The sequence below is a fragment of the Pseudopodoces humilis genome, chromosome 11 (genome assembly GCF_049639895.1).
Source record: "Pseudopodoces humilis isolate 2021_Gansu_Grassland_sample_001 chromosome 11, ASM4963989v1, whole genome shotgun sequence".
Lineage (NCBI taxonomy): Eukaryota > Metazoa > Chordata > Aves > Passeriformes > Paridae > Pseudopodoces > Pseudopodoces humilis.
The window spans coordinates 2263979-2289839 of NC_142210.1; the positions used below are offsets into that span (position 1 = coordinate 2263979).

The 25861-nt window shown below is 43.1% G+C and overlaps 1 protein-coding gene across 1 annotated transcript in view; it reads right to left on the bottom strand.

Annotated features, from left to right (window-relative positions):
* Window positions 1–25861, bottom strand: part of LOC102099531 (glypican-5-like) — a 328856-nt gene that overhangs the window by 138758 nt on the left and 164237 nt on the right. The window contains exon 7 of the mRNA XM_014258398.2: window positions 2281–2401. Coding sequence (XP_014113873.2) covers window positions 2281–2401 — 121 coding nt within the window. The remainder of the gene's footprint in view (window positions 1–2280; window positions 2402–25861) is intronic.

Genomic DNA, 25861 nt, shown 5'->3' on the forward strand with positions numbered 1-25861 from the left:
AGATATTCTCCTAAAACAGTTACAAGTACCAGAAAGCAACACTTCCAACTTACAGACAGAGCCAAGAGCTGGATTTTATTCTGATGGTTAAAAAGTGCTTTTAGAGACTGTTTTTAAAAAGTATGTAACTTAAGAAAATTGGTATGCAGCTCAGACCAGGGAGATTTCTACTCTTCTACAGCAGACAAAGAAATAGAATTTCCAATATACAACTACTTTTGATTTAATCTAACTATTGCCTATTGTCAGTGTTTATAGAGCACTATTACACAGATGGATATATCTAATATTTATAAAGTAAATTAACACTCTGCTTTTTAACATGGAAGGACAGATAAATAATGAATTATCCTTTTCATCAATCTGACCACATAATGCCTATTTCAGTGTAATATTAAGTACTGCACCAGACTGGCTGTTGTAATCCCCCATGGTGAGTTAAATCAGTGTGATACAAAGAATCCCTAAACTGCAGCCTTCAGAACATGAAAATATTAGACATAATAATTTTTTTTAAAAAAAACAGACCACTAATTACAGCTTAGATAATGGATTTACCACCATTGGTTGATGAGAGGTAAGGAAGGATTGTACTTTTTCAGAAGGAAGTGGAGGAATTCCTGACTCCCAGTCACAGCCACAGCTTTAACAACCTCCCAGATCCTGACTAAGCAATCCCTCCTCAGTTGTACCTGTGCAGATTATTTTCCTCCTGCCCACCCCACCCACCAGGGTGGCTTTATTGCTCTTTAATGGTGAAAGGTGACGAGCAGACTGACGTGCAAACACCTCTGCTGTAAGCATTTCTTGCAGGCTGACAGGAAAACATGCCTGCTGTAAATGGAAATCAATCTCTGTTAAATCTGTTGGCTCCTGCTCTGGGGCTCAGAGCGAGCTGTGCTTGGGCAGGAGGCTCAGGGAGCCCCACTCTGGAGGATGCCAGCAGCACCAGGAATGCCAAATGCATCTGTGGGACCCAAAGAGGGCACAGGCAGGCACAGCTGAGTCCCACCTCTGACAAACCTGGAGGTTACCTGTGCTTTTGGGGGAGAAAAAGGCCTGGGAAGGAAATGTTTTTCCAGGGGTGAGGTTAATCCATCCTGGAGCACCCTCTGTCCTGATTTCAGCATTTTCAAGTTGGTTGTCAAACCCTCACAGGCTCATTTTGGGTTTGATCTGTTGGTATCCAGCTCATGAGGAGCAGGAAGCTGCACAAAGGACAGTGTTGGAGTCTGAGACACAGAGTGTGTGCACTTGTTCTTGATACTTAGCTTTGACATCCAGAAAAACACTGAATTTCATATAACATGAGATTCATGAGCATGTTTTCCTGGTGACACATGAAGACAACTGTTAGATAGAAAAAGCAAAAAGTGTGAGTGTGGAGATTAGAGAGTTTCTTAAGTCACTGGGTGAAAAAGTTGAAGTTTAGAGTTTAAAACAGTTTAGAAAGCATAAAACAAGATGAAGGATTTAGAATGTTGTTTCTTTTCCTTCTTTCTTCTTCATGTTCTTTTCCTAGAGGTTTTTAGGTAATAGTAGGTGATTGGATAGAAAATGTCACAGTGCAGCCCACAGGTGATGGGTCATTGGGTCATTAAGAAAAATGATACACATGTCTATTGTTAATTGGATAAGAATGAGTATAAAGATAAAAGAACTGTGTAGTTCAGGGCCATTTTGTGTCTTCAAAGGCCAAAGTGAGCCACAAGGCCATTCTGTACCATCAGAAAGAAATGAACCAGATTGCAGTGAATTAAACTTGTGCAGAGAGTCTGGAGAGACCTGCCAAGTTTTGTGATAACATCCTAATAAACAGGAGAAACAAGATCCCAACAGGCTTTGGAGTTTGTGTCCTGACCCAGAGGACTGTGGTAAGCAGGACTCCCCGTGAGGGAATATCCCCAAGGAGCTCAGCTCAGAGAAGCTGAGAAATCCAGGAGTAAAGAGAAGTGCACAAGAAGCACAGCAGCAGAATCAGAGAGAGAAAAAAGAAACATAAAAGAATTTTTAAAGAAGTTACAGCCAGTCCTCCAGCCCAGGAGTATCCCAGGGTCTGAGAGGAGCAGGAGTTCCCCACTGGGGCTCTGGGCTCCAGAACAGCTCATCAACAGCAAATTCCAGGGAATTCTGCCTCGCTGGAGTTCACAACCCAGCTGGGAGAATGGAACCACAGCTACATCAGGCCTATAATCCTGGAAGATGGAATATGATGAGCAGTACCACCTATTTTACCTTCAGCTCCATGATAAAATGGTTTTATCTTGGAAAATTACTTACTTGATTGAAGTGCTTAAGTTTATCAATTAAATTGTTGATGAGTGGGTCCAATCCTTTGACTTTCAGTTCTGGATTATTAATTTGTGCCTTTAGTCCGTTGGAAACAACTCTGCTGGTATAACTGAAAAACAGAAAAAAGAACAGATCAGTGACTAGAACCATACCCATCAGAATAAAAAACCATATTATAGGAACTTACAAAAACAAAATGTTTTGTAAATGGGAATAAAATTTTTATAAATATTTATCTTTTAAACACAGCAACCAGAATAAAAGTCACAGTTTCTTGCAGAATCATTTACCACCTTAAACTATTCGAGTCATATACCAACAGCAATTTCATAAACCACAGAGAGGTTTGTTTCATTCATAATTTAGTATTTGAACCTTTTTAACTAACATTCTCAAGTTCTTCCACGCAGCACTCAAAGCTGATAGCTTCCAAAAATGCACTCTTTTGTTATTGTTTGTATGGGGTTTTTTTTGTATTGTTATTTTTGTTATTGCAGAAACTCGGGGAATTTAAGACAAAAATCATGTTACATGAGATTGAAGCAAACTGCAGTGAAAGGGGGTGTGATTTGAAAAAGATACATAATCAAAGTGTGCATTGGAGTCCTCTTGCCAGAGCAGCTGGGACAAACTCTCTGGGGACACTGTAAAGCAGCAGCTGCTGCTCTAGCACAGCTCCCCATCGAGCCCCACCTGCAGCAATTCCCCCCGAGCAAGCCCTGTATTCTCTGAGGAACAGCAGATTGCTCTCACCCCTTCTCTCACTGGCTGCTGGTGGAACAGTTCGTGCATGTCTTTTCTGGGAACACTTCACAAAGGTATTCTCAAATCCTGCTGGGGCTGGGGCTCCACCAAGGTCCCCTCATGGGGAAAATTCTGGGGTTGTGCACATCTGGTCTCTACTCCTCCCTGTGTCTGCAGCTGGAGAGCTGAACTCAGCAGCATCAGGGTCTGCTGAACCCTTCCTGCCAGTATCCAGACTCCTTCAGATTTGCTCCAGCATTTATCTGCGTACAATTTGAGCTCCAAAGAGCTACAGAGCAGCCTTCTTTGGAGAGTTATGGTTTTTAGGGTTGTATGAACCCCTGAGTTCTTTGTAACCAAGGGGATCGGGGATGTGTTGCATGACCAGCTTTGAACTGGACCAGTGTTCACAAACCAAACTCTCCCAGACTCACACACACACCAAGAAGGAGCTCATGAAAGACTTAAAACTGGCATCTTTGTAAGTGAGGGAGCCACTGGCTCTGCTCCTTTGGACTGAAATGTCAAGAGGAACATCCTGCTCCATCTTTCACTTTGATCATCCCTGCACGCTTAGACACGCCAGACGTTCTCCTGTCAGTGAATTCTTCACTGTAAAGCAATTTGTGCTGAAGCTGAAGACAGCACTTCTGAGTAGAAAACAAGGCCCAAATTCTATTGTAGAAATACAACAGAATGAACTGGGGGAGACCTAGCTCTCCAAATATATTTGTCCTTAGTTTCATTTAGGATGGACAACAAATGTATGCAAACTGCTGGCAGAACACACCGTAGGACACTGCTGCTAAAGGTGTGGCTTAGAAAAAGAAATAACTGAGAATGGCCTGATTTTTCAGTAAACTCAATAAATGGCACTTCTCAGGAGAAAAAAAAATTAAAAATATTTAGAACAGAGAATTGATAAAAATTGTGTTCTGCCTTAACAGCCACACAGTATTTAGATGACAAATGTTAAAGCAAACATTTTTCACTGAGATGGTATTTTTTGTTCACTGAGCCTCTTAAAGACAATGTTTTATTTTTTCTTGATATGTAACTTACACATGTAAAAACTAATCTGAAGTAGGAATTTTCACAGTGCAATGGCAAACTCCAAATGATGGCAGGGCGTAGACCTTAAAAGTAGACCCAGCTGCACTGATGTGCCCAGGAAGAACCCAGCTAAACTACTACCCTGAAGCCAAGGATGGTGTGGATTATAAAATTCCACATCAATGCATTTGGACAATGTTACAACACTGCTGCCTCTTACCTGCCTTTACCTTTATTCACAAATTGTATCATTTGCCAAATGCTCAGCCTAGCTCATCCTGTGAACACAAACACATGGTGACCCACGGGAGAAGCACAGGGACCTGTGACACAGCTTCCTGAAATCACCTAGCTTTAAAACAGGGGAAATTGAACTTACTGGCTCAACTCCTGGCCTGCACCAGTCTGTTTGGGGATTCCCTGTGTCTGCTGCTTGGTCTGATCAGAAACTCCTCAACAGCAGCAAAATGCAAGGGTTTTCCTTTTCACTGCTCTTGACTGCTCTCCATTCAACCCCCGCTTAGAGCTGTTGGATTTTCTCTGATGTCACTATAATCCAGGATAAAGAAACCTCTGGCTTGGCTGGGGTGCTTTTTGGCAAATAACATTGGGGTTTTTTTCCCCATGAATCACCAGCCTCCATGAACTGCCCCTAGGTGCTCTTACAAACCGGGAGCACTGCGTGGAGTTTGCACAAACACGGCCAGCTCAGAGACAGCAGCAGCATTAATGGCAGAGTCCTCAAAGGGACCCAGAATTGGGGAAGTCAGGCTCAGCCAACTCAGCTGTTTATTTTTAATTGTTAATAATACTGTTAATTCAGCTGTTGTTAAATGCTCCTTTCCATGTAGCTCATGACCAGGAAAACAGGGCTGTTTGGAATGGAGTTCACAGCCCATGGAGACAAAGGGGGCTCTCTATCCTTCAAGTTCCACCCATGCTTAAGGACTCCCTCTTTAGAGCTCTGGAGATATGCATGCATTATCCAAAGGTATTTCTCTTGTCCAGATTGTTCACAATTAGATTAATCACACAGCTTAGCCAAATTCCACATGTCAGGGACTGCATGTGTGACTTGTGCGAATCCTGCTTTGCTCCTCTGCCTCCCTGTGCCACCACCAGAGCATCACAAGTGGCCCAGCTCTGCTCTGGAATCTGACCTGCCCACCTGGAAAAGCCCAGAAAACCAACTGGAGTGCTGAAACAGATGGGATCTGCCCCATGAACGGGGTAAAAAGCTGGTGGAAAAGGAGGTTAAAAACCTGCAGGGCACAAAGCCAGCTCTTGGGTTTTCCCATAATAACCTGTTCTAGCCTTTGTTCAACCAATACCAACAGAAATAATGAAAAAAATGTGTGGCAGATGACAAAATATTTCTGCTTGGATACTGCTGTCTTGATGATGTATAGTGTGTAATTAATTTCTTTACAAATGTGATTACAAGCTGTGCTCGTGCTGTGTGTTCTCACTGGGAGATCACTGCTAGAACAAACGTGAGCCTGGAGAGACTCAGGAACTGGGAGATGCTGATTTCAGAGAAGAGGAGCTACAGCTCTTGAGGAGAAGGAGACAGGGCAGGGAAGTGCAGGAAAATTGCACACCCAGCAAGAAGGGAGTAATTCCCCCAGCCCATCCCAGCCAAGAGCCAAAGCCTGCACTAGAAGCATTGTCCATCTGACCCAAACCACCACCCTGCAAACTGCAGATCCTTCTAGCTCTGTACCACGTTAAAATACTTGGAAATAAACACTATACATTTCCTGAAAGATAATCTGATTACTTTACTTCTTTGCACTATCTAAACCATTTTTTTTTGTTGACATCAGATCCTGAATTACTGGAAATGTACATTAAGTGAGATCAGAAATTGGCTTGCTTTATTTAATAACCTGCAATTTAACTGAAATATTGTAGTACAGAATTGTTAACTCTGGTTACAGCTTTAGTACTTTATTCCAACTAAACCCAGAAATGTCAGCAGGAATGTCCAGGAAAGTTGGATTAAAATATTGTCACTGGAGCAATCCTGCAAGTAACTGTTACACTGGAGCCCAGTGAACAGCTTGTGCAGACAGAATTTCCATCCAGACCTCAGGCCAATGTTATTCCACTGATTGATCAGGCTAAGCTATGAGGCTTTAAAAAAAACCAAAAGCAAATTATAAAAACAACAGCCTCCCAAACCCAGCTTCTCAGTATTCCAGAAGAACAGTATCAGTTGTTTTAGATCTTAGGTAAGGCTCATCTCAAGTTTAAAAAAAAGTTAGAAGGCGAAATGCTGTTTACATATGGGATTGCATTTCAACTGAAGGCATGTTTTCTATTTCATAAATAAATAAAGACAAATTGAGATATCTGAGTAAAAACACCTATTTTAAAAAGCCAGATGCTGTTCTGAAATGTGTCTTTTTTACATCCTAATATGAAAAGGAAGCAAGGTTCAGGTTTTTCTCAAAGTCAAATATGCCCTAAAAAAAAAAATTAAAAAAAAAAAAAAAAAGTTATATAAAATAGAAAAAACTTTGAATTCCAGGCAAATGACTGCAGGAGCTGCATTAGAGACAGATCTGAGCAGCAGTGCTATTTAGCCACAAAAGCCAAGGAACAGGGTGCTGTATTTGCTGTTTTCACACCACTGCCCTGCAGCTGACCACAGCAGCCAGGACGCTGTGGGCAGCTTTTCCCAGGATTATTGAGGGATTATGGAGCACATTCCACACTGGGAACATTCGCTGAGCATTTCAGGATCACCTGGATGCTGGAAATTCAGGATACCTGGAACCTGAGCTTCATCTCAATGCAGTTCTCTTCATTTTCATTTGCTGTTTCCCGCTTGAGGATTTGAGCCAACGCAGCTGCGCGAGAGGCACCAAAATTTTTATTTAATTGTGGGATAAATGGGACATCAAACATCACATGGGCAAAGCTGAAAATCTGAGCCTAATATTCAGTTCATAGGAATTCAGGAAAAGCAGCAAACATTTCTATGAGACAAAAACTGCTTTTAATGAAATCCTTTGTCATACAACCTTAAGAGCTGCCATGTATGTAGAAGAAAAATAAAATTCACTGTGTAGGAAATTGAATATATATTTGATGAGATGTTTCTAATTTTGTAATCACATTTTTTAAAAAATTAATCACACACTATACATCATCAAGACAGCAATATATAAGCAGAAATATTTGTCATCTGCCATGCATTTTTTTCATCATTTTTGTTGGTACTGGTTGAATAATTCCACTATGATCAGCAAGGGCTAAAACAGCAACACCTTTCTGAGACATACTGGGAAGTACAAACTCTTCCTGACTGAGACTCGAAAAATCACATCTCACCATTTATTTCCTGGGTGTTATAAAAATATGACTGTCCTATTTTCTGTACAAATGTAAAATCTACTCAGTAAGAGAAGAAGACATTGGAAATCTGCAGACTGGACCACCTAAAAGGAAATATCTGCTTTCTCAGCCATACAGAACTCAGCCTGCTGAAGCCAGAGAGCTCTAGAGCAAGCCACGCATTTTCTAGCACAATCACAAAATACTGAGACAAAGCGAGGTTTTACAGCAATCATTTCACATCCAGCTCCACTTCTTTCATCTTTGGGTGTAACTTACTGAGCAGGAAATCATCCCAGAGATCTGAGCTGCCTGCAAAGCCTCCCAGAAGTAGAGGGCACTGTGCAGACAGCACCAGAGAAGATGAAATGATGCTTTTCCAGCCCCATGTGTTTGCCAGCGTGCAGCAGCTTTTTTACTTCAGCAAAATGCTCAGCACAGCACCAGAGCAGCCACCACCCACCCCTGAGTGACTCAGAGCTCAAAGGGTGATGGTGAGGAGGAAGGGAAGAGCTCTGAATGCACCATTTAGTAAGAAGCGATGAGAAATATGGATAAGTTCTTAACTGGCCTTGAGATCCACTGAAAAACAAATTCAGTTTCATTAGGCATGGTTCACCAGATGGTGTGTTTTGTCTTATATTTATTCATAATTTGACCCTTGGGCTGGAATGGTTTGCCTGAAATTCAATTATGTGGATCCACTGCTGATCTCCAGCAGCCTGTGGTGTCCCCAAATTAATAATTTTTGGACATTTCCCTTGCAGTTTTCAGATGCAGCCCCTGGAGCGTGTAAGCCTCTGACTTACAGGGCTCTGCAATCTTTGTTTTTTTCCCAATTCAGGGAACACAGCAACATGTAAAAGCAGTGACAAAAACTGTAGAGTTGAGGAATGTGGCATAATTCACCAGGATTATCAGCCTGGATCTGACTGACCCCTCTGCCCACTTCTTCACAAAGTGGAAAGAACAAGCAGAACACGTGGCATGTCCCTCGCCTGGTTATCACAGCTGCTTGTCACTCATGGGTAACTTCAAGCAAGGAAAAAAATGCTGCTTCTCTGAGGTGTTTCTGAGTTTAAACAATTCTCCACAAGGAAAAGCCAGCCAGAGCAGGACTCCCCTGGCACTGAGCTCCCTGAGCTGCTCCCCAGAAGGAAGGAGAGAGGGGTGAGTCCCCAGCTCCTCCTGAGCCTGGCATCAAAAGTGACCAACACACAGCTGGGCTTCATCTCTGAGCAGCTCCCACAGCAGCACTGCTCACAAAGATGGCTCAAATCACACATTTTTGTCATTTCTGTGCCAGCTGAAATCTGGTTACAGTCACTGAGCATCACATGGCTGAGATCTCTAAAAAGAAATGATCAACCCATGACCAGTACTGTTCTCTAAGGAACTAAGCTGCCAAAATAAATACTTTATTAAAACAAAAAAACCAACCAACCAAAAAACCCAAACAAAACAAACAAAAAACCCAAACAACAAGAACAAAAAAAGAAATACATCTTGATAAGTTTACTGGCACATAATCAGCAGCCATGGTTTGTTTCTGAGGAAAGAACCATGGCATTTATGCCAGTGTGGAATTCTGCTGAAGGAGATGGAGTCACCAGGGTGAAATCTGGATGCACAAAGGAAAACAGTTCCATGTGTTCTACACAATCAGCTGAGCACAACTCCTGCAATATTCTCTGAGAGAAAGGTTTCTCTTTTGAAAAATACCTATGCAAAGAGTTCATTTTGAAATGATTTAATAACTGCCAACAGACTACAAGAAAGCTCAAGTCTGGCACATAATGAGTTTAGCTGCCCTGAAGATTTTGTGAAGCAGAACTGACACGATGAGAATTCCACCTCTGCCAGAACTATTCTAATGGGCTCCAGTGAAAGTTTCACAAATAATCTTATTTATTAGCAATTATGGAAAACGATGAGATGAATGCGGTGTGCTAATGGGATAATTAGAAAAGGAAAATCACAAAGCCAAATAGCATTTATAATGTCCTTCTCCACTTCTATAAGGCTGAAAAAGACCTCCTGTAGTCTAGATTATAAAGACAGTTTTAAGACTGCAGCTACAAAACCAAGTTACCAGATGGCTTCAAGTGACTGGATAATGCCAGCCCATGAACACTCTGAAAATTAGTGAAAAACAATGAGAGAGTGTACATTTAAGAGATGTCAGCCTCAAAAAAGACATGTTCATCAGTTTGTCCAAAATCATGCTGAAAAAGTACTGACTGGAGCTTCACAGAATATTGTAAACGCTCGAAGAGTGTTGCAAAAAAAAATTATTACAGATTGTTGGTGAAACAGTCTTCATTCTTTTCCTAGGTGTATGAAATGTTACCTTAAGGCACACTGAAAGCACCAAAGAAATTTGTAGAAGTTAATTGGACAATCTTTATTATGTCAAGGGAAAGCAAGCACTTGCCTGGAATACCATCAGATAGGAAAGCTCTTTAGTTTCAAGTGAAATAAACTCTTCAGGACACACAAATGGAACCTCTATACCCGTCACACAGAATATAATGAGCAATGAAAATGATACAAACCCAAAAGCTGATAACCTAACTGGGAACTGGAGGCATAAAAAGCATTCCCCATTATAATGTCTCAAGAAACAGAACAGAAAATGGAGCAGTAAACAAAAAATATACACTTATCAAAGTAACATCTGGGGCCATTCCTAAGGGAAAAGTAAAGTTAATCTGAAACACCTTTTCCTCAGCAAGTCCCAGGCCAGGAGAGAGCCCTCCCTGAGTACAAGACAGAACAGAGTCAGGATAAATCCTGAGGGAGAAACTGATGCTGCCCCTCTTGGAGAGAGGCATTTTCCACTCTGTTCTGCTGGGCAAAGCAATGGAAACAGGCAATGCCCAACTTCTGAACCTGCCAGGTGGAAGACACTGGTGGAAAACAGCACTGACACAGCAGAAAATACAGTCTCAGAAGAGGAGAGGACTTGAACTCTTACAAGGAAAAAATAAAAGCAGAGAGCAAATAAAAGCAACAAATAAACTCAGCAGTGGAGAGAGAATGAGCAGGAGCAAGGGTTCACATTATTTGGTTGATAGGATTTTAGACAGGCCACGGCAGCAAGAATCCAATTGCCTTTCTGAAAACCCTGGTTGCAGATATTTAACAATTAGTCTTGACAGATGACCATGGTTATACAAAAGGATATTCTGTGATCCCAGCATAGGAATTTTTATGAAGCAAAATGGAAAATGTCCTAATTTGCACACTATCCGACATATGTCACAGGGAGAAGACCTTGCCCGTGGCTCATTAAAAGCAAAACAAAACAGAAATAGATTAATACTGAGGTCAAAATTGCAGCTTTCCTCAGCAGCCAGTTTCTCCAAATGCATGTAGATACACATGAGATTAAAGAGCAGCTGTCAATAAGGAGTGCCCAAGTGCAGCTCTGTGGGAGCTCAGCTCAGGGCCTGATCTCTGCCCTCGCAGCCTTCGGTGATTCCCCTGCCTTCGGTCCCGTGTTGTCCTGCAGCTCCTGCCCTGGCTGTGCCCTGGGCAGCTGGAGCACTGCACACCCACCATTCCTCCCCTCCTGGGCCAAGGAGGGGTCTGGACAGTGCAGCCCCCCCCTCTCTGCCAGCCTCAAGCACAAGGCAGCTGAGATCTGCACTGTCAGCTCCCCTGGCTGCCCTGGCTCCTTGGGGATGTCTCATGACCATTATGGATTCTAAACATGCACTAATGCACATGCATTCCATTTCAGCCCCTTATCCACTTTTCCCAATAAATTTGTGCAATGTATTCACTGCAATTCTTATCTGTTCCAGTGTCTCCACTTCTGCCCACATCTTATTACCTTAGAGCAGGTGGTAGGTCCTTGAGTCCCAAATGGAAAAGTTATTTACCTTTCTGGGCTGCACTAGTGCAAGGTACATAGTTCCAATTTCTTCCTATTTCCAGGTTAAAAAATTCATCACAAAGATGGTGGTGCCAAGTTTTATAGAAGTAAAAAGTAAATAGGAGATCTTAGTGCTGTATAGAAAGAGACCAGAACACTAAGACTTCCAAATCTCCTCACTAAAGAGTTCTTAAACTCCTTCCCTTTTGCTTCACCTCTTCCACCAGCAAGACAGGTAGCTGAATTCATCATTCCAAAGCACCCAGGTTTTATTCTTGATAGAGGAATCTGTATTTTACTGCAGAAGCTACCTGTTCATCTCACCAGCACACCTACACATTTCATCCAACCTCTTCCTTTTGCAAGTGCCTGACATGGATCAGGACAATTAACACTTATTGTCCCCCTAAGTGTAAAACAAGAGCCCAGCTGCACTCAGCAATCCTGTGCCACTGATGATGGCTGCAGGCACTGCCTCAGCATCCTCACTGCTCCAATTCCTCCAGGCTCACTGGCACCACAGGGGGATGTGCTCAACACACACCTTTCCAGTGCCAGCTTCATGGTTTAGAAACACTGTTAAAGGCAGTGCTTTTAATTTGTTCTAATGTTTACTTAACTGAATATTTGATGCAGTATTTCAGTATGTAGCAAAAATCACTGTATTTATCACTCCTGAAAACACTGTAGAAAATGTCAGTAGTAGTAAAGGGCAAGCATGGTCCAGTTATGGAGACCAGAATGTCTCTGCACTTGTCCAAAACAAATGTTTACCCAGGTCAAGGTTGAAGAGCTCAAGAGAAACGTGGGAAACTGAGCAGCCTCTATTCATGTTTTTGTCGTTAAACACAAAGCATTGTTTTCCTTGCTCGAGTGTTTGGTACTTCTCACAAAATAACTGCACTAGAAGAGAGGTCAAATGTAGAAAGATTTTCCTGTCATCACAAACCTGGAACAGAGAATATTTATACAAAAATCAATTTACTTGACCTGTACTGTTCAATTTTTCTGCTAATACTGCTGGAGATTTATGTCTGGTTAGAACTGTTCCCCTTCTGCAATTCAGCATCTCCCCCTTGATTTTGCAGAAAAGGTCACAAGCCCGAGTTCATGATTTTATACTTTGCTGCCACAGAGACAAACAGCAACACAAATTCACACAAATTCACTGCAGGATTAACAACAGCAAAACCACATTGCTGGGGGAAACACATTCAATGCACACAAATGCGTGCACCACAAAATACTGTGCAGAGAGCCGAGAAGAAAAATAAGGGCAGGGAATCTCTTTCCCCACGCTACAAAGGTCCTCTTCTTGAAAACCCGAGCTGCCAGTTCAGTCATGGGATGCACAATATTATTTTTGATACTTATTTCAAGGTAGGCCTTAGCAAATGAGAAGAGGAACCACTTCTGACATAGCTGCAAGTTAGCAGTTTGTTTCCCCTAAAGTTTTGATTTCTCTTGAGAGATTCCCTTCCCCTAAACCCCTGCAAGAGCTGCAGCCCTCTGTGTCACATGCAAACAAAATCAAAATCCTCAGTATAAAATCCCAGAGTAAGCAAACACAGTGAGTTTCAGGAGGCTCACCAAGGACAGGTAAACTCAATCTGCCCCATCACACACGTATAATATAATGTAGCACATGTAATATAATGTTACCTGTTAACTAAAAGTTGTAGACAGCTGAAAACACACAAATAAATAGAATGAATGACATAATAGAGAAAAACCCAAGTCTGACAGGACATTGTGCTGTACACAACAGAGAAAGCCCCTCCAGCAAGGTCCTGATATTGCAGTGATGGCCCTACAGCCCTCCCCTACAGAAAGCCCTTTTCTTTGCCTGTAAGCATAATCACAAATAATTAGTAATAACATTCTACTCCTCTCAGTTTAATACTCAGGGGATGAAGTTATGATGCCACAGGCAGAGATCCTAAAAGGACCCTGTTCCATCCCATTCCCACTGATCATCTGGGCCTAAAAAAAAAATCTAAGTTCATACTTGGAAGATTTTAATGGGCAAGGAACCAAGTGCTCTCCCACTTCCCAGGGCAAGGCACAGAGGTCAGGAGCCACCCAGCAGCTCCTTCTCTTTTCTGTGGACGTCAGGTGCAAGATGAAGCACTTGAGAGCTTGAGTGTGACCACCCCTGGTTAAAAAAGGAGCTGATAGTTCTGAGTAGTTGCCACTGGCTGAGCAGACAGAGAGCTCTTTGCTCAAACTCAACAGCTGCCCTGACCTGGGTGTTTTTCAAGTCTTTCCTGAGATGCTGAGAGTTTTTGCCCACCACACACAGAGGAGCTGACACCCCTCAGCATGGGAAGCACAAACCTGCCTGTGCTCAGCCTACAAATACCAGGGAGACAAAAAACCACAACGAGAGAACTGGCTTTGCTTTTCTGTCAAAAAATCAGGGGGAAAAAAGAGAAAAAAATAGACAGGAAGTCTCTTTTTTCCTTTTGCTTTTTTAAGATGTGTACAGTATTAGAGAACACAAAGAACCAAAATCATTCTGAACACAAGACAAAAGGAATGAGAGAATAGCAGGCAGTTTGTTGTGGCACAACTATCAGCTACAAAGCAGCACTTGTTATCTCTGTGCTAAAAATACTGCAATGATTAACAGCAAAGACCAAGGAAAAAACAAATAATAGAAGAATAAATGATGTAACTATGTTAAAAAAGAAAGCAAGCATGTGACATTTCAACATTTACAATAGGATCTGAACAGACTTCAGTTGTCTGCAGCATCAGCCATGTCTGAGTTATCCTGAAGAACTTTACAGAGGGTGAGTTGGGCTGGTGCTACTGAAAGCACATGGAACAGGCATTAGTCACTATGAACAGCACACAAATATTACAGCTGTTTTTCACTATGGGAAAAAAACTGCAAATCTACACAGCTAGCACTGTTGGATACAGAATTCCTCTTCTGAATATGGTGATGGACAATTATGTCTGAATGTGTTCTACAGAGATTTACTGAGAGAGAAATTACTACATGCACAAACCCACAGGCTTTGAAAGTTAGGCTGTCCTGACGCCTGGAGAGGCTCCCTGGAACAGAGACTGGCCAGAGTTAAAGGAATAAAGTGGGGATTTATTAAAAGGCCTTCAAAGGATACACCCTGGGCAGTGCAAGAGCCTGGCTGAGGATACACCCAGGATGGATCCAGGATGGATCCAGGATGGATCCAGGATGGATCCAGGATGGAGCCAGGATGGATCCAAAATGGGCCCAGGATGGTGTTTCATGAGTTCTCACACTTTTATGAGTTGTGCTCCATTTCCATCCTGGGGTTAATTGTGCAATTCCAGCTCCAGGTTTGCAGTCCCATCCTCCCAGGTTGCTCTCCTCAATTTCCTGCTGTTTGCACCTCTTGGGCCTGGAGCTGCAGCGGTGTCCTTGGTTCTGGGGCTGGGAAAGGATTGTTGTGTCTGACTGAGCTGTGAGGAGAACTTGCTACCACGTTCTGTGGAGCTCAGAGTCACACACTAAGGCAGTGCAGAATCTGGAAACATGAAAGCTAAAACTTAAGGCATCAGGACAAAGGGAAGAGGAGCAGCAGGAGGAAGCACTGACTGTCGTGTCTTACCAGTGCACAGAAAATCTTTCAACAAAGCAACTGGGTTAACAAGCTATGAACAAAATTGTCTTGTTTTTATTACTTTAAACCAAGTGTTTCCTGTCAGGAATAGCAAAGTATTTTCTGCAGACATTTGTTAAACTTGCCAATCCTTTACTCTGAGATTGCATTTAAAGAATAATTAATGATAAAATGTTTGTAAATTAGATTAAAATTAATCAAAAGAGGTGCAGGGGTCAGGAAGTGGTTTATTGCTTGCATTTTAAATGAATCACCTGTTTTTACCATGGCAAAAAGCTAATAAAAAAAAAAAGGATCAATTTGGCAAAAGGTAAATTATTTCACCTGATTTTCTCTCTTAGTGTTTAAGATAAGAGTTTATTAATCCCTGAGGAGTACAGGGTATTCCAATGTGTCTGTCTTGTTTTACATACACTCACAAGCTTCTCTTTGGATCTTGGCATGAGACTAAATCCTACCAAAAATGACTGGCCTCCAAATAGACAGTAATGCTCAGCAATAATGGTCTCTCATTTCTTTTGGAAAAACATCTGAAACTCTAATGACAGCTCTCCCCCTGGCAAATGGTACAAACACAGCAAACTGATTGAGAAAAAAACCATTTAATCAGTGTTTTACTGGTTTTCATCTCAAATAGAGCAATATATGATCCACATAAAAAAGATAAGGTAAAACTATTACAATTTTTGTATGATTAGCCCAGCACAGGCCAAATTTGTCAGGCAATCGAAGCCTGTGGCTTAATGCCACTGCTCTACATGGAACAGGGCTGGAAGGTGTAGAAGCAGAACTAAAGCCACTGGTGAGAGCACAACAGGGTGGGCACAGCCCAGCCTCCCTGCATCCAAAGGAGCTGGACTCTGAGCACAGCTCTGAACTGCATTCCTTTGCCCTTGTGCCACCCCGTCTTCAGCCACCTCAGTGCCAGGGAATTGTTTCCCAGCTGACACTTTCTCCTTCACAGACCTTCTGCTCTTGCACAGGTGGGTTCCCACACTCGTGGACTCGTGCAGGCTGGAAACCTCAGTCTTGGCTGTGTGTGCACAAATCCAGGGGGAATACTCATGATTGCAGCTGGACACTGCAGCATGCAGCTACACAGACACACCAAATCCATCAGCTCTTGGTGGAGAGCCCATCCACAGAAGCTGCAGGATGGTGTTTTGATGCTCATGGCTCGGGTGCAGGTTAATGAGGGACTGAGGTTTCTGAGTTTCAATCACTCCCACCTGTAACACAGCAAAGGCTGGGAGCACAGGCTGCTCTCAGGAGCACTCTGGATCTCTGCTGAATGCTGGAAGCTCCAGCCAAAGCCCTGCCAGGTATCCCAAGGCAGCCCTTCAGCAGACATCTCAGCCTGGCACAAGAGGACAGAGGGGAGCAGTGGCAGGACTGCCTTGCTGAGGAGGCAGAGCAAATTTCTGCACATTTTCCACCCTGGATTTTCTCTTTACTTAGCACATGGAGGCCTTAGAAGGGAATGAGAGTCCCATGTCTTATTGCCCTCTTGAACTTCTAAAATCTCTGTGAGTCAATCAAAGGAGAATAAAAAGACTGAGAAGAAAGTAACCAGTGTAAGAAAACAGCTGAAAGCCAACAGGAAAGTCCTGCTTCCTTCACCTACCTCACACAAAGCTGCTGAACTGCTGTACCATTGCAATCTGACTGTCAGCTTGGGCAGAGCAGCGTGGCTGGAGCCTGTGAGGAGCCTGCAGTGACAGAGCTGACACTGCCACAGCCAGAGAGCATCCCCAGCCCAGGGCAGTGTCCCCACTTCGCTGAGGTTCAGGGACTCTCAGCTTTATGGGGTGTTGGGCAACTGCTTGTCACTGCTGAAAATAAACCCTTTGTGAGAGATGGCAATTAAAAAAGCAGCTCTTAGCAGAAGTAGCTGTCCCTGCAGAAAAAGAGCAGCATGTGTCACACACATGGGACAGTAGCTCAGAGTTTTGGTGGCCACTGGACAACAAAAGGCTGAACATCCCTTGCAGGGTCTCTGACTCAGAGCAGCTCCTGGTGACCACACCATCTCTGTTTCTGTATCTGCTCCATGCACGCTTCTTTTTGTGTTTTGTTGGGTTGTGTTGTTTTTTTTTAATGCAGAGGAAATATTTTAACCATAAAACCTGTTTCCACTTGCCTCGCAGAAAACCTGCTCTGTGTTTCCTTCAAACTGGTCAGAGCAGCAATCAGAGGCTGCCAGCCTGCAAATGACATGGAAATACAGCTCCAATCCTGTCTCCTGCCCTGTCCCAGGGCAGGGAAGCTCAGGGTCCCAGCCCATGTGCCCTGCAAGGACTCTGGGCACCCCCAGCAGCATCCTGGGCTCACCAGCAGGACCTCAGAGCACCAGTGCTGGAGCTCCAGAAAGAGGCAGTGATTAATCACAAGCTCTATGCTGTGGGAGTGGAAATGAAAAGCCTTTTATTGGCAACCTCATTATTTAGTGATAATTAGAGCCCAGTGTGCCATAAACTGCCCCTAGATTTTATTTTTACAAAGAGAAGATAAATTCACTGCTCCTTCTACAGATCTCTTTAGTTAGCCCCCAAGTACAGAGGAAATTGGAAATGCAATGGCATAGTTAATCCAATCCAGAATTAAACAAACCTTTACCCACTCTGTGATTTCAGGGAGATGGGAAAGGGAGAACTATTGCTTAAATTATTCCTGCAGCTTTACTTGCTTAGTCTCCAGCAGCTCTAATCTGTCTCATTTGTAACTTCTCCCAACTGCAGGAGGCACACTGGAATTTCCAGAGAAGATCAGCTCACCAGCACATTTAGCCCTGAATTCCTGCCTCTGGCAACTGCCTGACTTCTGACTTGCACTGTGAAGCTAACAAAAGGTATTTTTCTGAAGCAGGATGCCAACTTGTAGCCTCAAGCTTTCAATTCACAACCTGCCCCTACCTTCCCTCCCTAAGATATAAATATATATAGTCCTTTACACTCTAGTTGTGCTGGAGTACCTTTCACTGGCTTTCCCAAGAACAAGACACAGAAGGAATTTCTTCCCCAACAAGAGGGATGTCATGAGGCAGATCCCAGGGTTCAGGGGGCTGGGATGTCCTCTGGGAGTTACAGAAGAGAGACCCAAAGCACCTGGTGACTGAAATGACACCTACAGCTCTAATTCTCTACCAAACCCCTGGTCTGGTCCCTGGTTTTATATAAAATGAGTATATAACCACATTTCCTCACAAATCACACAAGCAGCAATTTCTGATTCAAAAAACCCCAATCCTTTAAGCATGGCAATATCCAGATAAAAGCCACTTCTAGCTTTGTGACAGAGCACCAATGGCACTCCCAGGCACGTGAGAAGGGCAGGGGCAGGAGCTGGTGTTTCCCTGGATGCTGTGACGTCCCCACAGCCACCACACAGCCAGCACTGCCAATGTGCTGCTGCTTCAGCACGCCCAGGCTGAGAACTGGATAGCTCTAAATACTCATTTGGGGTAGCAGAGAAGCTCGAGGCTTCTCATTTCTCATTTGAAAGCCAGTGCAGTCATTTTCTGTCACTTCCTTGTGCTCATTTGACGTGCCAATCACAACAGGTGAGGAACCACACTTCCATTTTAATGCAATTTCGAATAACAAGAGCACATTATTGCTGAAGAGTGATTAGTCCCAGCACTTCCATCAGCAGCTAAGTGGCACAATATTAGTGCTGAAGTTCAGCTCTCTGCTAAGGCTTGTGGAGTGATCACGGCTGCAGAATCTCTGAAGTTCTTACCCTGCATTCAGTGGGGAGAGTGACTCTGTACAGCATTGTTAGAGCAGGTTTAGAAAAAAGCAACCCTTTGTGAATTACTCTATTAACGCAGCAGAGAGGAAAAAGCCAGTTTGTATGGATTCTACTGAAAAAAAAATCAAGTAGTTTCAGTTCCATTAAACTATTACATTCTTGAAATTGTGATTTTATAGTTAAGTCTAATACACTGAGCAATTTAAAACAGAAGCTGGCTGGGGATGTTCTGTACAATCTATGAATATTCAGCAGCAGCTTGAACCTTGAGCTCCCCCTTGTGCCACGCAGCCAAATCACGAAGAGAGTAACTGGGGTTTCCTTTACAGCCTTGGCCGGTGGGGATTTTGGGAATGTGAATCCAAGAATGCTGGAGCAGTCCCTGCCCAGCCCACCCCCACATGAGGGGTTAACATCACACACAGCACCTGAAAAAAGACCAAGGGGAGGTGAGAACAAGGGGTTTGTACTTGTGCTCAGCTCACAAAAGCATGAATATTTCATAATGCTACTGACACATCACAATGCAGCTGCAGCTTAATGCATGTGATCCATGTTCCATGCAAAATGTAGGATCTGGATTCATTCTCTTCATGGATTCCTTCATTTTGACCAAAACACTGTCTGTGACATGTTTTTCTATGATTATTTTCTCCCTGGATCAACATAATCCAAGCCATATAATGCTACAAAAAATAGCCTCTGAAAATGCAAGTGTCACCTCCAGCCTGAGCCAGTCCAGTGTTTTAAAGACAGAGAACACCACAGGCAATAACCACGTAGACAACAAATCACACTGCTTCAAGGACAGTCTTTGAGGCCAGTCATTCTAAGCCCTCACTCCAGATTTATTCTTTTACTCTGAAATAATAGCTCATCTGTGAATTGATAAGGAAAATACTGGTTGGTTACATTAGTTTCACTATGCTGGGTAACTAATGCTGACACCTGAGAGCTCCAAGAATTACAATCACCCATTTCACTCACAGGGAAATATTTCTTCAAGCCAAGTTCCCTGTTTTGAAATATTTCTCTTTTCCTCATAAGGAAAATCTGTGCCTGTAACTGAGTTTGGCTTATAAACCACACACAAATAAAAAACACTTAAAGGTGACAGTGCTTAAAAACCAAACGAATGCACATATAAAATACATCTTAAAAATGTGTATCAAGAACTTCCCTTGCACCAGAGATTATATCAAGATGAAATGCTGCTCACCTTGCAACTAAAGAGGAATTAGACTTTAGCAATTGCATTTATATTGAAATATGAAAGAGCTGTGTTTATTACAAGTCTGTGGCCTGATGTTTTTCTGGGCCTTTGTGCACAGCTCTGCACAGGGCTGTTGTAAATCTGCTTTTCCTGAGATTGATTCCACTCTCCTGCCCTGCTTTCTGAACCAGGGGCTCCCAGCATAAAGGCAAGGAGTTGACAGGAGGAGCCTTCAAATATCCTCCTAGGTTTTGAGAAGGGTTTTTTGTTTCATTGTAATAATTTCCCTAATTTTCCCATCATTTTCCATGACAATGGTTTTAAATTTTTTTCCCAGCCACAGGCACTGATTTGCACTGGGCTGAATGCAGATCCCCATGGAATGAGCACAAATGAAGCAGCTTGATTAGATGAGTATTCCTCATTTCCAATTTGGGGGGTTTTGGCCATCTTTCAGGCAGTTTTAATCCAGGGGATATGGGCAATATGGATTTAATAATCACACATGGCTTTACTCAGAATGTTGCCTGGCACCATGTCAAATGCCTTACAGAAATCCAAATGTACCAACAGAGTTAAGTTTATCAAACTTCAGTGAATGCCAAGAAAAACCCAGCACCGAGACTGCCTGATAAGATCCTGTTTATCCAGCCCTGCTCCCTGGAATTCCTCCTCTAGGTCCCACATGACCCTCCCTAACTGCAATTATCAACTGCATGAGCATCTCATGGACTGATTCTGGATCAGTGACACCTCATGAGCTCTTCATCCCGGGTTTCCCAAGCAGTGTTGGGCAAGCAGAAGCTTTTGTGTGACCTCAGGGACGGAAGTTGTCAGCAGAGGCTGCACAGAGCAGTCCCTGGAGTGACACAGCATCCACCAGGGTTACACCCTGCTCCACCCTTCAGCAGCCACAGGTGTATTCCTACCTCAGCTGGGCACCTTTTGTGTACAGACACAAAGAAAAAGGGTAAAAACAACCACTTTTCTTGGCAACCAAAGGCTGCCCCGTATTTGCAGGAATTGGGGTCCCTTCCACACATCCTTCACACCCTGAGCAAACCAAAGCAGCTTCTGTCAGGACCACATGAAACTGCTGCTTCCCTTTGTCTTGTAAAACAAATTTGTTGTGTTTCTTCAAATGAATTTAATTCTGTTAAAACCCAGGTAGTCAGACTTGCATTGATACCAGGAGAGCACCTGACTGATTTTACCTTTTTCTCCTATCTTCCCTGGGCTGTGTGTACCTGAGCCCTTGGTCCTTAGTGGGGAAATATCTGGAATTTGAATATTTCTGTTATTCAGAAATATCTGAATAACATTTCAGATATTTCTGAAATATCTGAAATATCTATTTCAGATATTTCTGAAATATCTGAAATATCTGAATCCAAAGATAAATTGGATCTTTGGATCCAAATCCCTAAGCACAACCATTCTTTGGGTGATGTGCAAAAATAGTTTGATGGATCCTCACTGCTACAAGTTTCAAGAAATCTGATGAGTGTGCAGATTTGAATATTTAGAACTCACTTTAAATGTTTTTTACACATATTACTGTTTACAGCAATAAAAGATCAGGAGGATATATTCTGAAAATTTTAAGAGTTTTTAGATTTAAAAAATAAATTCTTCCCCTTCCTTATTTTCCATAGCAAAGTAGAGAAGAAGAAAGAAAATAGAAGTGCTTGCAAAGCCACAGAAAAGTAAAATAAAATAATTGTTTAAATTTTTGTGTCTTCTGTCTTGTTCAGTGCTAAATGTAAAATAAACTCCCAAAACCTCCTCACAAAGTACTCCAAAATAGGGATGTTTTTTGCTATTGCTGTTGTTGATTGAGCTTGCACATCTGTGAATTAAAAAGAGCTACCATTTTGGGAGCACCTTTATCTCTTCTGCTGAAGATGTGTGCCAGTTTGCAGACATTTGTTTTTTGATAAAACAAGAAAAAAACACGATCAAGTGCCCTTGCTTTCTAAGAAGAGCACAGCAAAAGGCTGACCATGGCCTGGACACACAAATTCTTAATTAAAAAATTCAACTTGTGAAACTTCAGCTCGAGAATGTGTGTTTCTGGGAGATAAACACGTAATGCTTTCTAACAAATCAAAGTCCATCTATTGTTATCTCTCTTTTATTTCATCAGCTCTTTGGATTAGACTACACAGCTTCACTACTATGCACCAGAATTTGAGTAGATGGAAAAATCTTATTTTATTCTTCTTAAAGAATACATTTTTCAAAGCCTGATTATAAATCCTTGGCTGGCAGGAATTACTACCATAAGTATTGTGTAAGAAATATATTCTCAGCACAATGCAAAAGGCTTTCATGGTGGATTTGAGGAAAATAACGAAAATTAACATTAAACCTGAAACTGGGCAGACACTGCACCTTTCCAAACCAAGTCTAATAGCTTACCCTCAGATTTGCATTCTGGCCTTTATTTGATATTTTTAGCTATAGAGCAGGTGCTTTTAAACGTTTTTTATGCATATTTCTGCCTGGCACTGCACTGTAGTGCCTTAAGTCTGAAAAGGAAAATGGCACCAAGCCCACCTCAGATGACTGCCTGTGGAAAACACCCACAGTGACTGTGCCACCTTTCTGTACAGAAAACAAGTTTAAACAGCACCTGTGGCTGAGCTGTCCCCAAAGCAGTGTCCCACACAGGGGGGGCACACACCTGTCCTGTGTGCAGGGATGCTCCCCTCCACTCACAGCGCTCTGTGATGACCAGGAAAGATCAAGCACACGCTGTGGGGACTGTCCAACACCTCTGGCAGAGCCCCCAGCAAGGCAGGGATTGCCCAGCCCACGGTTCAGGGTGCTGGGGAACAGGGAGACCCCCAAAATCCAGCTCTGTCTGCTGGGACAGCCCCACAGGGGGTCTCAGTGGTGTCACTTCGTGTCCTGCTGCCCTACACTGGGCAAAGCCACTCTGCACACACTGACAGAAGAGCTACAGAAACAGCAGATAAAGAGGGAACTGCCACCAAATGGAATTTTTTTGCTTTCATTTACTTATTTTCTTCAGCCATCTCTCCTATTGTTCTTGGTCCTTTTATGAGCCCCTCTGGACTGTTACTTTTTGTGCTATCTGCTGATAATTGCAGGCAGTGATGAAGTGGAGAACTGCTAGCAACTGGTCTGCTGGCTCAATAATGCAATCTCACATATGGACAAACCCTAAAAAGCAATCTATCAAAAGAAGAATAAGCCTCCCCTTTGTCCCAGGGGCAGAGACAAGGTTTTATTAAAAAAAGAACAATGGGGTGATGGTTGAATATCTTTGTTGAGAATTTTTACAATTATGTTTCAGTTTTCCTCTCAACACTGAATTGCCACTTGAATTCCACAACTCCTGGGTGTTTTCCCCATGTAAAACAACAAATGCAAATGGGCCAGCTTTAATTTAAAAGCAGATCAAATAAAGAATGACCCTTAGGCAGTAACCTATGCAACAATCATTAAGCAATTTCAGGCTATTCTAAAAGGAGCTTTTCCACCGAAAAGTTTTCCAATGTACTCTCAAGCACATCCTCCAGTCTTGCTGAACTCATCAAGTTTAGCAGGAAACCACCACACTAAACGCCCCACAGTAACAGCATTAAATTCTCTGGATGTTGGATATTTATTCTGCATGTAGTGTGTTACATCCAGCGCATTAAATGCTCTCATAGCAACTAAACAACCTTTCTTCACCAAAATGAGCTCACTCAGATTCTTAATAACAGGCAAAACCCCAGATACCCATGGGAGAACATAATTCACTAAAAACCAGAGTATCTCTGACCTCCCACCCCTTATGAGGGATCTTCAAAAACAGTTCTATAAAAGACAAGCTTTGAAACTAAAATTCATAACTCTGCTGGCCATTAAAAAACCCCAACAAATCAGACTCAGTTTATACACAGTGGTTCCAAAGAAAGTTCTATTTCCCCATCTTTGTGAGCTGCAGACTATGAATGACCTGTCTCCTCTTTTCTCTCTCTGCCTCTGGAACTCCCCAGGGGCAACAACCCCCTCCTCCAGCTGCCCCCATCTCAGAGCTACAACCTTCCTGCCAGCAGCTGAGCTGATTTCCATACCAGAGGGGTTGTGTGTGACATTCTGGGCCTTTGCTCTGTAAGGCACTCACCCAGGAGCAGCAGTCATTGCCCATTAAATTACTCCATGTAATAATGCCTTTATCCCAGCACAGCACACGGAGACATCTCAGGCTGCATTCCTTTGTTTCTTTCCTCCTGCTTACTCCTGTGTGCAGTCCCCTTTCTAATGAGCTCTGAGCTCCCAGGAGATGAAGCACAGCCTCGTCTCCTCTGTGTCTCCAAGCCAGATGCAGCACAGCGAGAGTGACCACAAGGGAGCTCAGCTTGAGGCACATTCTACGGAAGCCATCAAGTTGTATTTGGGGCCATTTAAATTTCCACCTGCTCCCTCTGACCCTGAGCAGCTTTTCCCACTTCCAGGGTTACCCTCTGGAATGACTTAGTTGACCTCTCTCCTCCTACCTTATTTTCCTGAAAATAAACTTCTCCTGGTCCTGTTTTGCCCAGGCTGCCCGGCAGAGCAGGACAGCTCTGCATCACAGACGTGAGCAGCACCTGCCTCTTCACACCTCTATCAGCTACTGCTCAAAAGAACTTCCTCTCACTGCTGGTGATGGCCCCAACAATTGTGTAATTAATTAACCCCAACCCAGCAACCCAGGAGACTGATACAGCCAGGTGACTGCAATGGATGACAGCCTGCTCTGACTTCTGCCTTTCTCACCTGAAATTCTACTGAAATCACCAGCTGAGGACAACAGATCTACAGGTGCCCCTTCTGCAGGTGTGTTCTTACAAATGGTGGGACATCAATAACCTTTCTTCCTGAAATTTGCAATCACAGGCTAAAATGGAAATAATATTCTGAATTTCAGCCCCAGTTCTGTGCAAGGAACCATTGAGGACATAAACCCAGTCAAGGGGTTTCAAAGGTAGTGATGAGTTTTCAAATCCATTATATCCTCCCCTGGGAAAATAAAATAAAATTTAAAAAAGCAGGACTTGTGAAGTGAGGAAATGCTATATTCCACTCCTCCTGGATTTAAGAAGTTGAGAGAAAAATGTTCTAAGGTATGGAGAGTGTAGAAGAGTAATTCTTTCCTTGGTCCATTCAAAACTCCAAAAAGCAAAGGCAGAAAGTTGCCAAAGCCTCAGTGCCCAGGCTGGCAGAGAGACTTTCCTCCCAGGTATCTCTTTCCTCCCAGGTATCTCTTTCCTCCCAGGTAACTCTTTCCTCCCAGGTAACTCTTTCCTCCCAGGTAACTCTTTCCTCCCAGGTAACTCTTTCCTCCCAGGTATCTCTTTCCTCCCAGGTAACTCTTTCCTCCCAGGTAACTCCTTCCTCCCAGGTATCTCTTTCCTCCCAGGTAACTCTTTCCTCCCAGGTAACTCTTTCCTCCCAGGTATCTCTTTCCTCCCAGGTATCTCTTTCCTCCCAGGTAACTCTTTCCTCCCAGGTAACTCCTTCCTCCCAGGTATCTCTTTCCTCCCAGGTAACTCTTTCCTCCCAGGTAACTCTTTCCTCCCAGGTATCTCTTTCCTCCCAGGTATCTCTTTCCTCCCAGGTAACTCTTTCCTCCCTGGTAACTCTTTCCTCGCAGGTATCTCTTTCCTTACAGGTATCTCTTTCCTTACAGGTAACTCCTTCCTCCCAGGTAACTCCTTCCTCCCTGGTAACTCTTTCCTCCCAGGTAAGCAGGTCAATGGTCCCTAATGCTGGGCCCCCAACTCTCAGCTCGCTCCCCCTGAGACTCCCAAATTCACCCCATTCCAGTGCAAACAGGATTAAATTCCTCTCTTAGTAAACTAATGTGCTGCTTGTCTCCTTTGCTGGGCCTATCAGCTCAAGACAGAATTTACTGCAGCTAAACATTGTGTAGCATCTGTTCAGCTATAAATTAATCACTGCCAGATAGGAATA